The 19098-nt window shown below is 47.8% G+C and overlaps 1 protein-coding gene across 6 annotated transcripts in view; it reads right to left on the minus strand.

The window, feature by feature from the left end:
- The window catches only part of LOC110597360 (MYND-type zinc finger-containing chromatin reader ZMYND8-like), an 82738-nt gene that overhangs the window by 37761 nt on the left and 25879 nt on the right, over nucleotides 1–19098 (minus strand). For 2 of the 6 annotated variants that reach the window (XM_078037284.1, XM_078037283.1), the window contains 6 exons: nucleotides 17265–17483; nucleotides 14481–14622; nucleotides 11218–11305; nucleotides 6242–6319; nucleotides 4455–4570; nucleotides 1344–1632 (listed from right to left, as the gene is read on the minus strand). In XM_078037284.1, the coding sequence (XP_077893410.1) occupies nucleotides 1344–1479 (136 nt within the window). In that variant the 5' untranslated portion in view covers nucleotides 1480–1632; nucleotides 4455–4570; nucleotides 6242–6319; ... (1 more) ...; nucleotides 14481–14622; nucleotides 17265–17483. Of the gene's footprint in view, nucleotides 1–1343; nucleotides 1633–2156; nucleotides 3474–4454; nucleotides 4571–5411; nucleotides 5620–6241; nucleotides 6320–11217; nucleotides 11306–12458; nucleotides 12507–14480; nucleotides 14623–17264; nucleotides 17484–19098 lie in introns of those variants that run through there. The other 4 variants (XM_078037286.1, XR_013433850.1, XM_078037287.1 and 1 more) reach the window with 4 other exon arrangements.

A 19098-nucleotide genomic window follows, 5' to 3' on the forward strand; every position in this document is an offset into this window, starting at 1 on the left:
ATGAAGGCAATGACGTTTATAGAATATTTAACACATGACCAAATTTTTTGAGGAAGAAAGAATTCTTTCAAGTCAACATTACTTTTCTTCCTCTCAGCCAGTGGCCATCCCTGCTGGCATCAGTTCCCTGATCCACGTGGGGAGAAGCAGCAGCCAGCACTTGCACAGCGTTTGCTTTCTGGGGCACTGTCCTAAGTATATCTCAACTCCTCTTACTTACAAAGAACCTCCCAGGCACATTGTTAAGATCCTCACGTTACAGAGGGGAAACTGAGGCACTGAGACCATAAGCACCCTGCCCAAATGCTCCACATGCCCCACACATGTCCCTAACAAGCAATATAACTGTGAGACAGGTGACCCTGGAGGAGCAGGACAACTTCAGGGAGACCTGCAATGACATTTTCATATCAACTTTATTTATTTTTTGAATGTGGTGCCGAGGATCAAACCAAATACCTCTCATGTGCTAGGCAAGCACTCTACACCAAGCCAGGACCCCAGCCCCACAAGGACTTTTTACTGTATGTGTTTCTATGATATTTGAGCACGGAATGTGAATGTACTGAGAAGTCAATTAATTTATTAAAATAAAATCCTTAGAGAAGAACAGAGTTATGGGGAGTTTGCTGTGATTAGTCCAAGAGATAGTGACATTAGAAGTGAACTCTAAAAGAATTTCTGGCCACCTCCACTCAGGTGTAGGAATGAATTCTAGTGAGCCTTTTGGAAACACTAATCTCATTTGTAGGTCACACAGAGCAAGGATCTCATCTAATCACTCATTGAAAATTTGCAGGCAGGGAAGCATAACCCTGCAGTTCTCGTGGAGGCTACGGGTTCGGGCTCTCGTGCCCAAGTGGGGCAGGCAGCCATCGGTGAACAGAAAGGGTGAACTACAGCAACCTACAACAACGACGTTGGGCCATCAGACGGCAAGCCTGGTATCAGAACTCCCATAGGGGACCAGCTGGTGGGAGAAGCCTGGTCTCCAGCGTGTGTCCTCCCCAGGGCGTGTCTTCCCCAGCTCCTTCTAGGCTCCAGTTCCAGCACAGCACTGCAGGGGCTGACCCTGACCCACTAGGGACAAACCCTGCTGACCCTTCCACCCGGTTCTGGTGAAGCACCAGTGGCCAGAGGCTCTGGCCCGAAGTCTGCCCACTGGAAAACTATTCCCACCAATCCCGTGACTGACCGCTAGGAGCCTGTCCAGCCCCGCCTCTGGTCTGGGCCTCGGTTCTACATTCAAGGTCCTTTTTTTGCAGCCAGCCTCTCCCCTACGGGAGCCCTTTCCCTCGCCCACGTGGCCTCGGGTCCCCTGTCCCGCCCGTCCTGGAGCTGACCAGTGCTCTTGTCCAGGAAGTCCATGGATTCCTCGCTGGTGCTGAAGTGGCTGGAGGTGGCCTTCTTGTGGGAGTCCTGCTCCACGTTGGAGCCCGTGTGCACCAAGGAGTTGGTGCTCATGGGCGAGCATGTCATGTCCGACAAGTGAGATGACGCAGCCTGCACCGGCGCCCAGCAGGGGCTTGCTCATGCGGATCTTGGGTGAGGCCGTCATGTCAAAGTTGAGCTTGACCTTCTCCTGCTTGTCCGTCTTGGTGCACACCTGTAACCCCAGCTGGGCTGGGGAGGCTGAGGCAGGAGGATCACAAGTTCAAAGCCAGCCTCAGCAATTTAGAGAGGGTCTAAGCAACTCAGTGAGACTCTGTCTCTAATAAAATACAAAATAGGACTAGGGATGTGGCTCAGTGTCAAGTGCCCCTAAATTCAATCCCCAGTAGCTCCCCCAAAAAAGAAAAAAATAAATTTGCAAGTATTTAATAAAATAGTTCTTTTTTCATTGTTGTTGTTGTTGTCATCTAGTCTTTTTTTTTTTCCAAACAGATCCTGATATGTTACCCAGGCTGACCTTGAACTCTTAGGTTCAAGACAGCCTCCAGCTTTAGCCAAGTAGCTGGTATGACAGGCCAGCATCACCACTCCCAACCCAGTTCCTAAATTTTTAATTTGGCTGTACATGTGCGGGTCTATCATAAAACTTAAAAAAAAAAAACCACACACAAGCAAATTCTTCTAAAAGACAAAAGGCACACATGGGACTCGAGGAACATGCCTGGAGTTGGGAAGGAGGCCCCCAGGCCCACACCAGCACTTACTAAGCTGACAGGAGCCGCACATTGAATTCTCCCTCCGCTGTGTTCAGGCTTATGTTTTGGCTCCTCCACCCAGACGTGAGCTCCCCGAGCAAGGGACAGTAGGTTGGCCTCTGGTGCACCTCTGAACTCTCTGAGAAAGGGACAGAGCATTGGCCTCTGGTGCACCTCTGAACTCCCAGAGCAGGGGACAGTGCATTGGCCTTTGTGCCAACGAGCCTGGACTCATGCTGCCTGGTCCCACCAGAGCAGCTGTCTGTGAGCCTGCCCCTCTCTGCCTGCCTCTGGGGAGTCAGTAACCCCTCCTGGAAAGAGGGACTCCCCTGGGGAGAACCTCCCCAGCAGTCATGAGCAGAAAGGTGGCTGTCAGGACACAGGATGCTGGTCATTTCTGACACTTGGAGAACATCTGGACATTTTAGGGTTTTTCTGTCACTGCAGCACTGTGGACAGTCTTTACCAAACCCCCTGCCTGAGCCCGCCTCACTGAACCTGCAAGCTGTGGGGACAGCCTCTGCCCACTGTGGAGCAAAGCCTATACTCTTCCTTCTCACAACTTAAGCCACTCTCAGCGGATGGCTGGCAAGGGAAGGACCAAGAGTTCTCTGCAGGATGGTCCCAGAAGAGGGAGCTGGATGATCGACTTAGCTCCTGGTGCACTTGGTATGTGGGGCAAGCATTGCTATCCCTGTCACCTACATCTCAGTGCACATCCCCATGCTGTGCCAGCCTACAGAATAGGAATCCTAAATCACCAAGACCTCTCACTTTCCCACACTCTGATCAGGACATGGGATCAACAGGCTGCCACCTACTCTTCCAGCTCTTCAAATAAGAACAACAACTCCTGCCCACCCCTGGGACTTGGTCTCCCACCATCCTCTCCTCCCTGCTCCCTGTTCTAATCACACACCAGGTCCACCCTTCCCTGCCTGAGCCTCTGCTCTTGCTGCCCACTCTGCCAAAACCTTTGCACCAGGCCCACCACCACCTCCTGATGGCAATGGCTAGCCCAACAGACTCCTGGGTGTGACCCATCTTCCCAGTGATGATGTCCGCCTGCCTGTTCACTCCAGCATCCCCAGCACCCAGCACCTAAGCTGAGCAGGCTCCAAATGTGTACTTCTTTGAATGAAAATTTAATAAAAGAATTTCCAGCAGATTTCCAGCAAGAGCCATTAAAATCCAAATATGATACCTCCTATCAAACCAGTACCCTATCAAGGAATTTCCATCTGGTCTCCTGACAACGCACTTTTGGGATTCCTAATAAGGAAGTGAGTTACTTTGGAATTCACACTGTTCTTTTTTTTTAATATTTATTTTTTAGTTCTCGGCGGATACAGCATCTTTGTTGGTATGTGGTGCTGAGGATCGAACCTGGGCCGCACGCATGCCAGGCGAGCACGCTACTGCTTGAGCCACATCCCCAGCCCCACACTGTTCTTTGATCTGCAAGACCTCAAGCAAAATTTCAAAATAAAACTGCATTTTCTGTGTATTCCGTGTGAGGTATAATTTGTGCTGCATGTATTTAAACAGACTCCCCTATGCATTCTCCAAACTGCAGGGGTGGGGCAGTCTGGCGTGTGCCTCATTTAACCCTAACAGAACTTGCCAGGAGAGGACTTCAATATAAACCTGCTCCTCCCTGTCTACCAGTTGTTCTGAGCACAGGGCCTCTGCCCTGAAGGCAACTGCTATTAGCTGAAAGGCACTTCCCAGGGTGTGGCGGAAATGGGGAGGGCAGAGATGCTGGGAGGGGAGGCTCACACCTGTCAAAACAGCAGCCCCTGGTAATTTCCAGAGAAAAGTGAACAGAAGGGAACTACCCAGCAGGATGATAAGAGATTCATTTACTGGCAATCTGGGAAAATACATCTGATCCCTGAAAGCATTATTTTGAAAAGCAATTTGCACAGAGATTTAATTTACAACGGGAAAAATAAGAAAATAAAAAAGGACCGCAGCACTTAAAATAGCCCAGGAATCCATTATGATGCCAGTTAGATCAACAAATCCACTAAAGTAAGATTATTTTCTAACGTACCTGGAAAAAAAAAAACTGAAGCTCACACACTATCAAGCTTAACACAGCACAGGAAAAGATTTTCTACTATGAGATAAAGGGTTGGTATCATGACAGTAAATAAATCACAGCCATACCAGCGAACAACAAGAGGAAAAATCAGCTTTTATAAAATGGTAATAATAATAAAAATAATAGCCATACCCTTCACCTCTCTTCTTATCCAATGAAAGTGTCAAAGGTTCGGGTGAAGCTACATGTTTAATGCCCACCTGTTGTGTTGTCCAAAGAAATGGGCATCGACCTGCCTGTCCTTATCCCTCAGGGCTTTTGCAGGCCAAAATGGAAACCCCTTCAGTTTTGCCCAGAACAATGGATGTGGATTGCTCTAGAAGAAAACAGAACCCAGAGTTGGCACACATTTGACAATGAGACACAATGAGATGGAGGGAAGAAGGTGGCCACAGAGGCCCTGGTGGGGTTCCCTAGAAAGGGGGCTATGGGTGCCTGCACAGAACTAGGGAGGGCTCCAATGGGGAGGAGACAGAATCCCAGGACAACAAAACCAGGCTGGAGTCCTGGCTCCGCTGTCACCTGGATGGCTGTGAGCAAGGCACTCGCCTTCCTGCACCACACAGAGCCCTGACGCCCATTCCCCCCCCTTCCCCCCCGCCAAGTGTGGGCTGATGTGCTCTGTGCCAGCACAGAGGGCAGCAGAGGCTGTGTTTATTCTTTTTATTTTTAAAATATTTTTAGTTGTAAATGGACATAATACGTTTATTTTGTTTATTTAGTTTTTTTATGTGGTGCTGGAAATAGAACCCAGGGCCTCACACATGTTAGGCAAGTGCTCCACCACTGAGCCCCAGCTATTCAGGTGTTTATCTCCAAAGGCCCTAAGGGACATAGGCACATTTTAATTCTCCCTTAACTTGCACGGTCATGCCCCTCCAGCCCTCCATCCCCACCCCCTCTACCCACCCCACACCACTGCTCTCTGCAAAATACCAGCTGACATGCACAAGGCCCTGGCTTTGACCTCCTGCGTCTCAGAGGGAAAAAATAAACACCACTTTGGAAATTCAGATCCACAGTGAGAAATCAAGGTGTCTTTAGATCCTGCAAAAACCATGATTTGTTCTCTCTTTAGTTTTTTTTTCCAGATGCCACCAAGGTACTTGGTCCTTCCAAGGAAATTAAGGCCACTTGGGGTGAAGATCTCACTTCACCTTGCAGCGTGCCATGGCCTCTGTCCACGAGCTGGCATCTACTCTGCTCTCATCCTTCACGAGTACAAGGTGACTGTCACAGAGGATAAGGTCAATACCCTTGTTGAGGAAGGTGGTGTAAATGTTGAATCTTTTTGGCCTGGTTTGTCTGCAAAGTCCCTGGCCAATGTCCACACTGGAGAGCTGCATTTGCATCGCAGGGCTGGTGGGGGCGCTGCAGCAGCAGGTGCTGTGTCAGCAAGATGTCCCTCCCCTCCATCCCTCTGCCCCAGAGAAGAAAATGGAAACCAATCATCCAGGCTTCAATCATAAGCTTTGGTCTTTTTGACAGTTTTTAACATTTTGAATAAAAAGCTGAACTTTGCTGTTTGCGAATTTTTAAAAAAAGGAAAGAAAGAAAAAAAATACCACCATGGACTGGAGAGTCTATAACATTAATCCATGAAAGATTTCTAACCTTCTTAAAACAGGCCCAAGAAGATTTGTGGATGACACACTCATCAGTACTTACAAAACTCTCAGCATTATTCATGCACCCTGTGACCCACATCATGCATGTCTTGTCCCCCCACATCCCACGTCCCACACATCCTCCTGCCTGCATCCCACATTCATACTGAATTCCCTTCAACTCTGGGTTCTGCAGTTTTCCAAGGTTAACTAGTTCTCACACATGAACAGCCTAGGAGGCTTATTCTATCTAGGTTATTTTATCAGTAAAAACACGTATTAAAACTTCATCCAAAGATTCGTCTCCTAAGCCCCCTGGAGAAGGCTTTCATCAAAGACAGAGTTCAGAAAATGAAATAAAGAAAGTAAATCCAACTTACACAAGGCTCGCAAAACCACTTATTTCATTTTTGGCAAGCAGCTAGATAACGTTCTGGACATACTTCAATTTCATTCATCTGTAAAACAAAAATACATTAGAATATGTCAACCAGGAGCCTCACATCTCGGAGGCCTTCATAAATGCTTGATGGTTTTTTTAAAGTGTTTATGCTTTTATTTGAATGTCCAGGGGATTTTTTTTTTTTGGTGATTTGGCTGTTTGCTGGATTTGGTTTTTAAGACAAGGTTCTTGCTGTGTTGCCCAGGCTGTCCCTGAACCCTGGGCTCAAGGGATCCTCCTACCCCTGAGGAGCTGGGACTGTAGGCTCACACACATAGTTTGCTTAATGATTTTAATGATTAGGAACACCTTGGAAATAGATCCAACCTTGGCACCACCATCACATTCTGGACCAAGGACACCCCAGGTATCCAGCCTGGACTCTCGCCCCACAACAGCGCATTCCACATGCGGGATCCAGAGCCACAGAAATCTGAACTTTCTTCAAAGCTTCCAGAGACTTCCCTGCACTGGGTCTGCAGGCAGGTTCCTCACCCCTCCCCTGCCCCAGGAACTTGGCAAGGTCTGAGGCATTTTGGATTGTCACACCTGGGGGGGTGCTGCTCCCTCGACCAACAGTTCCCAAATACCAGTCATGTCAATTTGAGAAACTAACAATAAAACCTAAATTCCTGAAGCACCTCAAGGTCACGTGCACCCTGGATTCAGCTCCCCTGGTACCAGCGCTGCTCTCCAAGCCCTTCTTGCTGCTCTGTCCCCCAACACACCATGCTCCACTTCCATTTCTAATCACACCATCCCTACTTTATTTCCAGTGACAACAAACCAAAAATCCAACTCCTTTCCTTTCCCTTTCCTGCAGAAGACAGCACACTTCTCAAGTAACTTCTGGACTCAGAATATACAGCCAGGAAGCTCCTTGATCCAACTTCACAGCCACCATTTCCTAGCTCCATATTTCCTGATCCTCCCCTCTTCTTCGGAAGGAAAAGGGTGCCATCGGTTCCCAACCCCAGGGTTAATAAAATACACTGAATGAGCCAGATGACACAGTATCCACACAAGTGAACAGCTGACAAAGACTTGGAGACTGGTGGCCTTCTGAGTGCTCGCTGAGGATCAACTCAACAATGCCCAACGAGGGGAGATTTTTCTTATCACCATTTTTTCAGGAGGAGAAAATGAGGCCCAGAGAAGTTGAGGAACCTGTCCAAGGGTACCAGGACCAAGGTGGCTGGGTCAGAAAGTAAACCCAGGCAACCAGGCTCCAAAGCCCTGAAGTTCCCCCACTGCATGGTGAGCTGCTGCTACTGTCTCCCATGTCAGCAGCCCTGATTTTCTCTTTATCACCTATCACCATGCCAGGGGCCACTTACTGAAAAACTTATTGACTTAACAGGTGACCAAAGACATGAGTGAATGAAGGGAGGTGGCATCTCCTCCCACTCCACTCAGCTGCTGGGCTCTTCCAAAGGCACAAGGCATACAGCCACCTGTCATCCAACAAAGGCAAACTGGTGACCACAGTGAGGGAAGACCACCACTGAGCTGCTGTGTGAGGTGTAACAGCTCTTCTGGAAGACAACCAGGAAGCATCTACCTAGTCCTCTGCCCTGTTCACATCCTCCGACCTGGTCACTGTGTATCTAAACATTGTGCAAAGTGACCATCAGAAGCAGATGGGACACCCCAAGATGGAGGGGCAACGACATGCATTGTCACCTTAGGTAAAGTGCTGTCACAAGTAGGTTCCACTTAAATGACAAAAAATGTCCATGGATACTACGCAGCCATGAAAAATTCAGTTCTTCCCATGTGTTCAATTACCCAGAAAATAGAAAGTACTCGAATTTCAAGTGAATAGGCAGTTTAGAAAATCTTATTTTCTTTCTTTGTGGACATGCACAGAAGCATGTGCCTCATGGATGCTCCCCAGCCATCCCAGGCAGGTCCTCTTAGGAAGGAAGGGACAGATGCACAAACACGGGTCTTGGTTTCTATTCTTACAAAGGGATCTGGTAAAGAACGCCGCTCCCTGTCACTCTGGTTGTCATCTTGTCCCACCACATCGAGTCTCACATCTCAGAGACCCAACAGGTTCAGCACAGCCTGCAGGTGTCTCCAGGACACCCCGGCCACCCTACGGAACCTTTCACACAAACCTCATCTTCAGGAGGACAGAAAGGACACCAACTCCAAGCCACAGGCTGTGCAGCCAGGGCCAGACACAGCAAGCTCTAGTGACAACCAGGAAAAGAGCTCAGGTCCCTGGCGGTGGCCAGGACCTCAGGGAGAAAACCAAAGCAGAGCATCTTCTCCCTGAGGCCACCGGCAGGCAAAGGTGCTCATCACACTGCAGCCCCTCTCTTGTCGCCTTCACTTTCTTCAAGAGACAGGGACGCAGTTGGCCCCTCAACCAAGCCCACTGTGGCCATGGCCCCCCACCTTGCCTTCAGATTCCAGCAGCCCTGCTCTGGATGCATCTACAAGTCAGCGGGAAACACATGCCTTGTGTTCACAGATTTTGGTGACTACTTTTGCTATTTGCGTCAATTTGTAATTTCCTAGGGGAATAAAAAAATAGGATTGATTCTACTGGAAACACTGTAACACCCCACCTTGCAATTAGATGTCCCCTGACAACATTTAGCTCGCTTTACTCCAGCAGCTGACCAAAGTTTCTGCTTTCTAATGTCAGTTCCAATTATCCGCCCTTCAAGACCAACCAGTCTTTGATGCCTCAAGGTCATCTCCAAAACCGAGCGACTGGTATGGCTTTCCCCATATCATGAATTAATATCTGAAAAAGGTTTTGATCTTCTACAGGCTCAAAAGTCCCGGAGAGGAGCCTTACTGTACCTGTCACCCCAGACTGCAGCAACCCAAGAAGGTGGTGGGGATGTCACCACGTGGCTGGGCCAGGGGCTTCCAAATAGTCCTCCAGGAGCCACAGCAGCAAGCAGGGAAGAACATTCAAGCTCAATTATCAACTAAGCAAAGTTCAGGTTCTTCTACCAGGACACTCATAACAAACCGGAAACCTGGACAGGTCTAACCCAAATCCTCAACTTTGCTCTAAAGCAGGGGATGAGGTAGTTAAAAAAATCATGTTTTCTTTGACCCTTAGAATATTTTCAGAAGTTTTACATTGTTGACAAAGAGATTTCTCTCTCTCTCTCTCACACACACACACACACACACACACACACACACACACGTGCGACCTAGATATCCAACTCCTTAGGTCTGATGACCGTGTAACCAACAAGCCCCGGGAGCTACCAACAGCAGCCCCTACAAACAACCAGGAGTCCCTGCTCCCCTTGCCCCACTGGCCATTCCTGTGGCTGCTGGTCTTCTCCTTCACCCTGACCCCACTCACTCTCTCACATGCTCGATGGGCCTCTCTGTGCTCACCGCCCAGTGCCTCCCCTTTCTCCAGGCCCTGCGGCTGAGGAGTTGACAATGCAGTGTGCGGGCTCCTGCTCAGGGAGCTCCCCTGGAATGCTGGCTGAGGGTCTGCAGTTGTGCACTCATTCACAGGGTACAAAAGTCAGATGCACTCTTGGAAGAGTCACCTCCAGATGCAGAGATCAAGCATATACAAACAGCACCACTCGGGAATCCTGGTGATGCAGCCAGGCCAGTAGAGAGCCCAGGACAGAGACCTCCAATGGCCTGGGGCCTCAGGAAAGGAGTCTTAGAGGCCAAGAGGCTGAGTCACAGGGAAGGCCAGGGAGGCAGAGGCAGGTGGAGGGTCAGTAGCAGGCACCACCCAGCACAAGCACAAGCTGACCTGCAGACCAGGGCACCAGGTGGGCATGACAGGGAGACCTGCCCAGCCAGAGGCAGACAGAAAAGAACCTTAAGGGAGGTGCCAGAGGAAAAATCAGTGGAAATTCTCCTCAGTTCTGGCCAGAAAGCTCCATCCTCCAAATCCACAAACACAACCGTCAGCACTAGATCCAGCACATCAAAGATGCTGGCAGTGAGCCACAGAGCGCAACAGCCCAGCTTCTGACTGAACAGTCGGGGGGGTTCACCCTAACACACAAATCACTGTGAAGTTCATGAAATGATGACTCAGTTCCTGGCCCTGAGGAAAAGGCAAATCAAAACCCCTGGTGACATAGGAGACATTTCACGTCACCCAAGAACGGCCATGTCAAAAAGCTAGGCAGGGTCAGGATGTGGGGCTGCTGGACAGAACATGCCCTCCCGTGGAGCACACTGACATTGGCCCTGTGCATACACACTGGGACAAGAGTGCTCCTGAAGCTAAGATGACCCACTCGATGGTCCAGCACCAGACAGCCAAGAGCCACCGGCACACCTGCCCAGACCACGGGCAACACAGGAGTCCCCGGCAGCTTCCTCCACAACAACCCAAAGAGGGAACCCAAAGACAGAGACCATAGGATCGTCCATCATTAACCAGGGGAAAGGACCGACCTCGGCATTCTGACCAGGTCAAAGATCACCTGGCAACAACAAAAGCATGATCCTCGGTCACGCCAAATCCCAACACAGGGTGTGCACCCCTAACCCGTCCATCTGGAACTCTAGGCCACGGAGGGAGAGCGGAGCTCCAGCATAAACAGGAAGTGGACTGCAAAGCCTCCACCTGACTCAAAGTGTGGCCCTGCGCCCGTCCAAGTCACTGAACATACTCATGATCCTGTGCATTTCCCTGACATTTCTACCTCCGTTCAATTACGGAGTTTGGAGATGACCATCAGAATGCAAACCACGCATCATGGAGCAGTGGACATCAGCTCATGACTTACCATGCAGGTCGCACTGGCCCCGTTCACATGTCACGGCCATGCGCACACAGTGTCCTTGGTCACCTGAAGCCTGATGCTCAACTCTGCAGCCCGATTCTTTGCAAGGGGCAGCAGAGCAGCGCACCAGGCGTGGGGTATCCTCTCCAGGCGCCACGCGGCCACTTACCCACGTTATAAATGATGCAGTTGTGCAAGATCCACTTGGCGTCAGCTAGGAAGGCCTCTGTGCAGCCGTATATTTTCTTTTTAGTGTTCTGGGAAGAGAAGCCACGGGGCACAGTAAGCAGTGGCTCCACACCCAGCAGAACCACCTGCTCCTCACCCCATCCTCTCACCACCACTCAGCAAATTGATTAAGGCTCGTTGACTCATTTCCCATGATCCTGGGAGATCTATGACCCAATTTAAATAAAATGCACCACTGAATTCATCACAGGAACTTGAATTTTGTCATCTTAATGCAGCTGTCATTTGTTAAGAGGTTACTTCCTAGAAGAGGTTGATTTCTATATTTGTATTTATTATAAAGACAGGTCTCACATGAGCCTCCTGAAAACTCAAGGAAGCACACATCACCATCCCCACTTCACACAACACTATGCCCACAGTGTGAAAAATGTATCCTCTTCTTCTTTGGTGGGACTACTAGGGAAGAACCCAGGGGCACTCTACCACTCAGCTACATCCCCAGTCCTTTTTTGCATTTTTTATATAATTTTGAGTCTGGTTCTCACTAAGCTGCTGAGGTTGGCCTTGAATTTGTGATCCTCCTACCTCAGCCTCCTGAGTCACTGGGATGTCAGGTGTGCACCAACACACCCAGCAATGTGTCCTCTTCATAGATACTTTTCATTACCCATATTGAGATCAGCACCATGGTGGTGTGCACAATCTAAAGTGTTACAAATATAATTTTCACCATGGAATTTTAGCATGAACTTGGAAAAACACCTTCAGGCATTAACAAAATAGCCTTATCGTCTGAGAAGCCGATTCTAAGAAGCCACGTCCTTATTGCCAATCTGGAGGTTTCCTAGCGACTTAAATGTTCTCTTCTTCCTTCCTGCTACTCTCAGTAGCACCTCCAAAAGAAAGAGAAGAGGACATAAGGCGCAAATTGATCAAATCACTAATTCCTAGAAGTATGGCTCTTTCAAGTAGAAGCTGGAATCACTCCCAGAATAGCAGGGAGCACATCTCCCAGGACACCCTCATCCTCTGGAAGGATGTCACAGAGGAAAAGAAGTGAGAGGACCAAGAGTTCTTCTCTCCAAATAAAACTGATCTAACTCAGAAGTGAGGAGCTTCCTTGGCATCTCCACACCTGGGGCCAACACAGGAGGCTCTGAGACAGAGGCCAGCATTTTCCAGTGTACAAAGGTCCATGGGGTGGATAATATATTCTATGTAGTCGGGATACTATTTCAAGAGAACGGGCTTCTGGAATGCATCTGTCTGTAAGAGAAAAGGTACACATGCGCAGGCCAGGAAGACCATGCTCCAACCAACATGGGATCGAGAAGCTGAAGAGAACCTCTCCAAAACTGCCAGGAAGGAGGCCATAGGCAGCTCCACTGGCCACCATCCCAGGCTGCCTGGATGTTGATAATCCTGGGCCCAGATGAACTAGTTGGGGTTTTGTTATTTGCTTTACTATCAACATACATCCAAGTAGCAGGTTCTGTTCCATTCCAGTGAGGCTGAGAGTCCCAACACACCAAGGGTCACTTTAGAGCTAGGCCACACCTAGAGGGACTCATCACCAAAACTGACTTGAGAGGGAAATGTGTTCACACCTAAAGATGACACATCAGACAAAGTCTTTTGGGTGCCAACAGATGTTTCTCATACGATGGGAAATCTAGACAGTGAGATTTCGTTCTTGTTTTCAGAGGTCAAAATGCATTCAATACAACAAGTGTGCAAAAAGTCTTTACCTTCACCCATTTGCTTAAGCTCTAACTTGACTCAGCTCAAGATAGCTGGATGGTATTTACTTAGCAATTTTTTTCTTTTTAAATCCAAAGATTTAATTAAATACCAAATTATACCCAAGCAAAGAATCGGGACAGATTTCCTTTTGCAATCACCTGTGTTCACTTCAATCCAGAATGAAAGTTTGACCACTGTAAATTTAAAAAATGCTCCAGATCAGGGGTATGGCTCATGGGAAAGGCACTTGCCTAGCGTGTGCCAGGCCTGGAGTTCCAGAATGGAGATTTCAACAAAATTGGTAACTTTACACCAAACAGAGTGAGAAAGTAAAAGCTTTCTTTATGTGTCTTTTGGTTTAAAACTTGACAGAGTTGACAAATCTAAATACTCCGTCTTTTTGTAAATAGTCATCACGTTCAATCACTCCACAGGAAAAAAAAAATTAAAAGATTTTTTCTTTTCTTATGGTTCCAGGGATTGAACCCAGGGCCTCACACATACTAGGCAAGCTCCTTCCTTGGCCCAAGATTTTTGGTTTTTTAACTAAACTAAAGCTACTAACACAGTTTTGCTTCCATCAATTGAGATTTAATTCAAGAGATAAATAGGTAACTAATTCAATATCTAATTGGCACATCTTAAATTTTTCATCATAACAAATTTCAGAATATCTCAAAGCAAAACTTTTATTTGTTTAAAAAAACAAAACCACAGTGGTCACTAAAAGCAGTGAGATACTCGGCTACTGCATATGCACTTGACTTAGAGAGCAAATCATAAAGGAGGGACCCATCCTTAAGCTTCTTTAGATTCATCTGGAGGGAGACAGAGTCATAATATGTCCATTGTGTCATCATATTATTTTTGACAGAAGATATTCCTCTGCAATTTTCCTGAAAACTATCATAATAATAACAGACACACCTAGGGTATGGCAGGCACTCCCAGCAGGGTGCCATGTGAGGGCACAGCCAAGCCTGGCAGCCTTGCTGTCATACAGTTTCCAAAAGTAGCAAAGGCTGTTCAGCAGGACTCATTTCACAATTGACGGAACTAACCAGATTCTCACCCATTAGGGAAATCTTCCTGGTTCTACACCAGACCTCAGTTATAAGTAAACAGGGATGACCTCCTCTCCCTGAAGTGGAATTCCATCCATGCTGAGGGAAGGAGCACATAGCCCTCAGGGCCAAGGGGCTTTGGAGTTCTACTTCTCAACCTATCAGGACTTTAAGGCGCCACTGATTATTGGACCTCGCGTTATTTCCTGACTAATCTCCTTGGGGACACGGAGAGCTCTCTACAGAGAACTCACTGAATGGCACCGTACCTGATGTTTACTTGACAGATTTAAAATGGGGACACACAAGACAAGTCCAAAGAGTCTGGAGAGGGATCTGAAAAGCAAAGACAACGAGCAACGCGGAAAGCTGCTAACAGAACTAAACGGAGTCTTATCTTCATTTATGCTTACACGCGGACCAATCTTCTTACCCCTGGCTGTTTCATTTTCTGAATGGCAAACTTGAGCAGGTAGGAGAGCTGTTCAATGGTGAGCATTGTCATGGCTTTGCTCTGGGTCTCAATGCACTCTGCTACTGTAATCTTTTACGAGTCAAAAATCATGCACACACATCTGGTTAGAAAAAAAAAATCACAGAGCCATGGGTTTATTCTCCTTCTACTTTTTCTTTTCTTTTTTTTAACATACATATAAAAAGAGATTCCCATCTAAATGTGAATAGCTGTTTCCCTTGGCAAGGACTCCAATCTACCAGACCAAAATATACTGATTCTGTGGGTAGACATTAGAAAGCAACCAGCCCACTGACTACCTTACAAGCAAGTGTCTCCAGCTCAGACAGATGACAGGATCTGGGGGAGGTTGGGGGAGATAGGAATCTGGAAAAGCATCCTTTTCCCAACCTTGGTTCTCAAGAAGGGGATGTGAATGGGAAGGTCAGCGATGCATTCGGGGGAGGGATATCCTCCCAAGATGAACTTTCATCAGCTGCTTATCTCGAGCCTCTTGAGACTCAGAGCTATTGTGCAGGAATGTGGCCCAGCACTGTCTGATGGCAAGAGACAGGGCTCCCTGCACAAAGAACATGGAGGTGGGAGTGGACTAAAAATTAATAGGACTCCATTGTTCATCAGTACTGATGTGAACTCACTTGGGATTAATGGGCACATTTCCAAAGGGCAGAATCTACCTGTCTATCTACAAAGGCAAGAGATGTCATTTCACATGGGAAAGTCCCATCAAAGATGAGAGAGAGAGAAATGATGGAAAGTGGATTCTGCAATGGGATTGTGATATCATATCTTGGGGATTAAGAAGGCCCATGTCCCAGCAACAACAAAAATAGCATCTGCTCCTAAGTCATGCAATGTTCCTCAGCCTCTGTGAAAGGAGCGTGGATAAGTTTTCATGGGTAATTTGGGCTGTTTCCAGTCTTCACTTCTCTGAGAACTCTCAGATGAGTCTGGTTGGTTGTTGAGGAGAAGGACCATCCAAGAGTCACTAGGAAGTTAGAGAGGCTTCGTGATGCATGCATCTCATCCCTGGGCTACCAGATCCTGAAGGGCTAGTCTTGCCAGCAGCCTACCTTACCAGGCAACCCTGGAAGAAAATCAGGCTGTGGATCGTGCACGCAGAAGTCCTGATTGTTTGAATTGCACTTTGTTGGTGGGCTCCACCCAAGGAGAACACTCGGGTTACATGCCCAACTGTCCCTCACTCCCTCATCCCCTGCTTCTACCTCCTGGCTGGCACCACCTGGAAGTGCTACACAAAGCCCTTAGGAATCCTTTGTTGCATAGGTACTTAGGAACGGAAGCTCACCCTGAGGCCAGGGTAAATCAGTTGGAGAATGAGGATAAAATCCTTTTGCTAGACAAAGAGATTCCAGAAGTGTCTTCCTCTTAGAGGACCACTACCTGTTCTGCAATGGGATGAAACAAATGAGAACAGTCGCTTTGGACCAAAGAACACTGGTGGAGGGTCCAGGTCTCGCTCTAGGTGTAGCAGAACAAGATCTGGCTCCAAACACAGGTGGGCATGGGTGGGCGACACCCAGCCCGTCTCTATCTCCGTGGAAGAGTTACCAAGGGAACCAGCAGCCACCTTCCAGCCATTTGGGAGGCAGAGTGCCATCCCAGGGTCTTCACCAGACCAACTCGATGCCTGATTGCTTTTCACCTATTTTCTATTTTCCTCCTTTCCCTGCACAGAAGTAGCTGCAGGGACACTATCTGTGACTTGTTTTCTTTTCCACAGAAAACATCCGAGCAGCCCCTCCAGGGCTCCCCAGATGCGTCTTCATGTGCAATATGAGGCCATTTGCCTTGGGATCCAAGAGACATTCTACACCAAATTACTTTCAGATGATTCTCTTTTTTTTTAGCATTCGAAAGAGCCTCCTAGTCCAGAGTTGCCAAGAACAGATGCTGCCTCAGAACCCTGCAAGTCCAGGGACTGGTTAGCTTCAAGCAGCTCTTGGCTACCCATGAAGTCTACACTGCCTTCACTGTCCCCCTGCTCTGCCCAGGCCGCACCCCTGCCCGGAAGGTTCCCCCAGACAGCGGCAGGGCCCACCTCCATCAGCTCCTTCTCAAATCTCAGAGGAGCCTTCCAGGCCTGGACATTTAAAATGGAATGCCCTGCGGCTCCTGAACTCCCTACTCCCCGTCTTCAATTTGCACCCTTCTTCAAACTCATTATTTCTAACTTCATTTTCACTTCTGTCCTTTTCTGTTAAAAGGAAAGTGATCTGTGCCTACTTTTCTGAGCACTATCCCATCTCCATTAGAAATATTTGTTGTATGAAAGAAAGACTCAGATGGCACAGCCACCACCCAGAACACAGGGCCCAAACTGGGCATCCCAGGTTGGCGGCAGTTGCTGACCTCATGACGCAGCAGGGCACACCCAAGAGAAGCTGTGCAAGAGTGTTTTAGACCATGTGAACTGTTAACGGTTCAAAAGTTATCGTGTAAGACGTGCATTCCAGAAGAAGAAAGGTAGTAGCAGATGTCAAAGTGATTCAAAGACTCAAGAAGAACCCAGACAATATTCCATGTGATCATTTCTCCAAGAGCTGCAGGACCACAGCCAGGGGCAGATGCTGGACCAAAAGGGGGGTGGCTAGGACAGAGCGGGTGGGAGGCAAGAAATATATTTTTCCCCTTATCTAAATTATTATAAATTTTGTAAGTCAAAGGAAGAGAAGAGAGAGGTAACAAAGCAGGTAATGTATTCATTCGTTGGGAACTAACCTCACATTCAGAACAAAACCAGTCCCCCTCTGGTTCTGATGTCAGTCTCAGACACTTAGCGTGATAAACCCAGGGACAGAGCTCACAGCAAATGACTTGGCCTTCCCAGTGACAAACCCAGCAGTAGAAATCAATCCGTCCATTCTGCGGTATAACATCAACAGGGTCTGTGGTGAGTGGCTGCTTCATATAGTAAAACGGACCATGTCTTAGTTATGACTGAAATGTAGGCAAGAAAGACAGGTTTGGTTTCAAAACAAATGTGCATTCTCAACAGGAATTTGAACAAGTACATCAATGACAACACAAGAAAATCACAGCATTTCACATCTACTAAACAGTCGAGCTAGCTGCGGTTCCTCTACTGTCCACAACATTAGCAGGTCATTGGATAACTATGAGGGTCTTTCTCCCTCCCATTTTAAAAGGCCACAGATTGAACACTAGTGTCTCAGAGTCACCAGGTGGCCTTGGCCTATGTAGGTACAAATTTTAACTACCACTAAACAGCCGCATGACCTGGGATGGGTCTCCCCACCTCTGGGCCTCACTTTTCTCATCTGTAAAATGAAGGTGAGGTACCTAACATCACAGGATTATGGGGCTGTGTTCAAATGAGAGGATAGAATGTATAGAATTAACACAGTGCCACCATCACCAATGTCATCCCCACGGTTAAGAGCACAACGTACACAAGTTCTTGGTAGTGGGGAGGGAACCCAGGGAACCCACCTATATGGCAGGCAATAGCTCTACCACTGAGCTACCTCCCCAGCCCAATATAAAGTATTTTAAAGGTCTTCTTAAATTCCCACCCTGGGGCCAAGTGTGCTCCACCAGGAGGATTCCCAAGTTCAAAGCCAGCCTCAGCAACTTAGCGAGGCCCTAAGAAACTCATGGAGACCCTGTCTCTAAATAAAATATTAAAAATGGCTGGGGATGATGTGGCTCAGTTAAACATCCCTGGATTCAATCCCCAATACCAAAAATATAATAATAATTTATTTTTCTTTTAAATTCCCCCTGGGGATACAGCTCAGTAGCAGAGCAAATGTTCAGCCTTCAGGAGGCCCTGGGTCTGATAAGTACCACCAAAGAAAGAAAAAAGTAAAGAAAAAAACCAGAAAAACAGAAAGCTTCCCTCTAAAAGTCCTTAACTCCCAATATGTGAAAAAGAGAAAAAAAAGTGCCTGCACTTAAACTTGGCTCAGCTCTTTATAATAACAGGTCTCCATCAAAAATGGAAATGCATGGTTTTCTTTTTTTTACAAGGCCAGAATGGCTTTCTTTCAGAACACTGGAGCACAGAAAAAAACCAGGGGGTGGGGGGAGAAAGGGACATAAGTCAAAAGTCAGAAAACTATTAACCCCCCCCCACGAGAGGTGGAAGGGTTGAGTAGAGCTGACTGCTTGTGACCCTATAGGGAGGGATGGGGAGTACGCTGCAGGCTGACATTAGCTCAGCCCGACACTAGCTCAGCCAAGTGTCTGCAGGGCAGATTCTACTCAGCCCTGAGGTTGCTGGATTCTGCTAAGTGCTCTAGTCTAAATCTTTGTGTCTCCCTCAAAAGTCCCAAGTTGGTATCTTCCAGAAGGCAGGGCCTCTGAGCACCGATGAATGGGCCTTATCCAGGAGGATACCAGAGAGGCCCTCACCCTCTACCACAAGACACCCTCTATCACACCTCTATCACAGAACACAACTGTGATGGCACCTGATCTCGGACTTCCAGCCTCCAGAAATTTCTGCTGTTGGTAGGTCACCCAGACCATGGTGCTTTCTCACAGCCAATCAAACAGCTAAGACAATTAATGGTATTGTGTCCAAGTACTT

The sequence above is a fragment of the Ictidomys tridecemlineatus genome, unplaced genomic scaffold (genome assembly GCF_052094955.1).
Source record: "Ictidomys tridecemlineatus isolate mIctTri1 unplaced genomic scaffold, mIctTri1.hap1 Scaffold_70, whole genome shotgun sequence".
NCBI lineage: Eukaryota > Metazoa > Chordata > Mammalia > Rodentia > Sciuridae > Ictidomys > Ictidomys tridecemlineatus.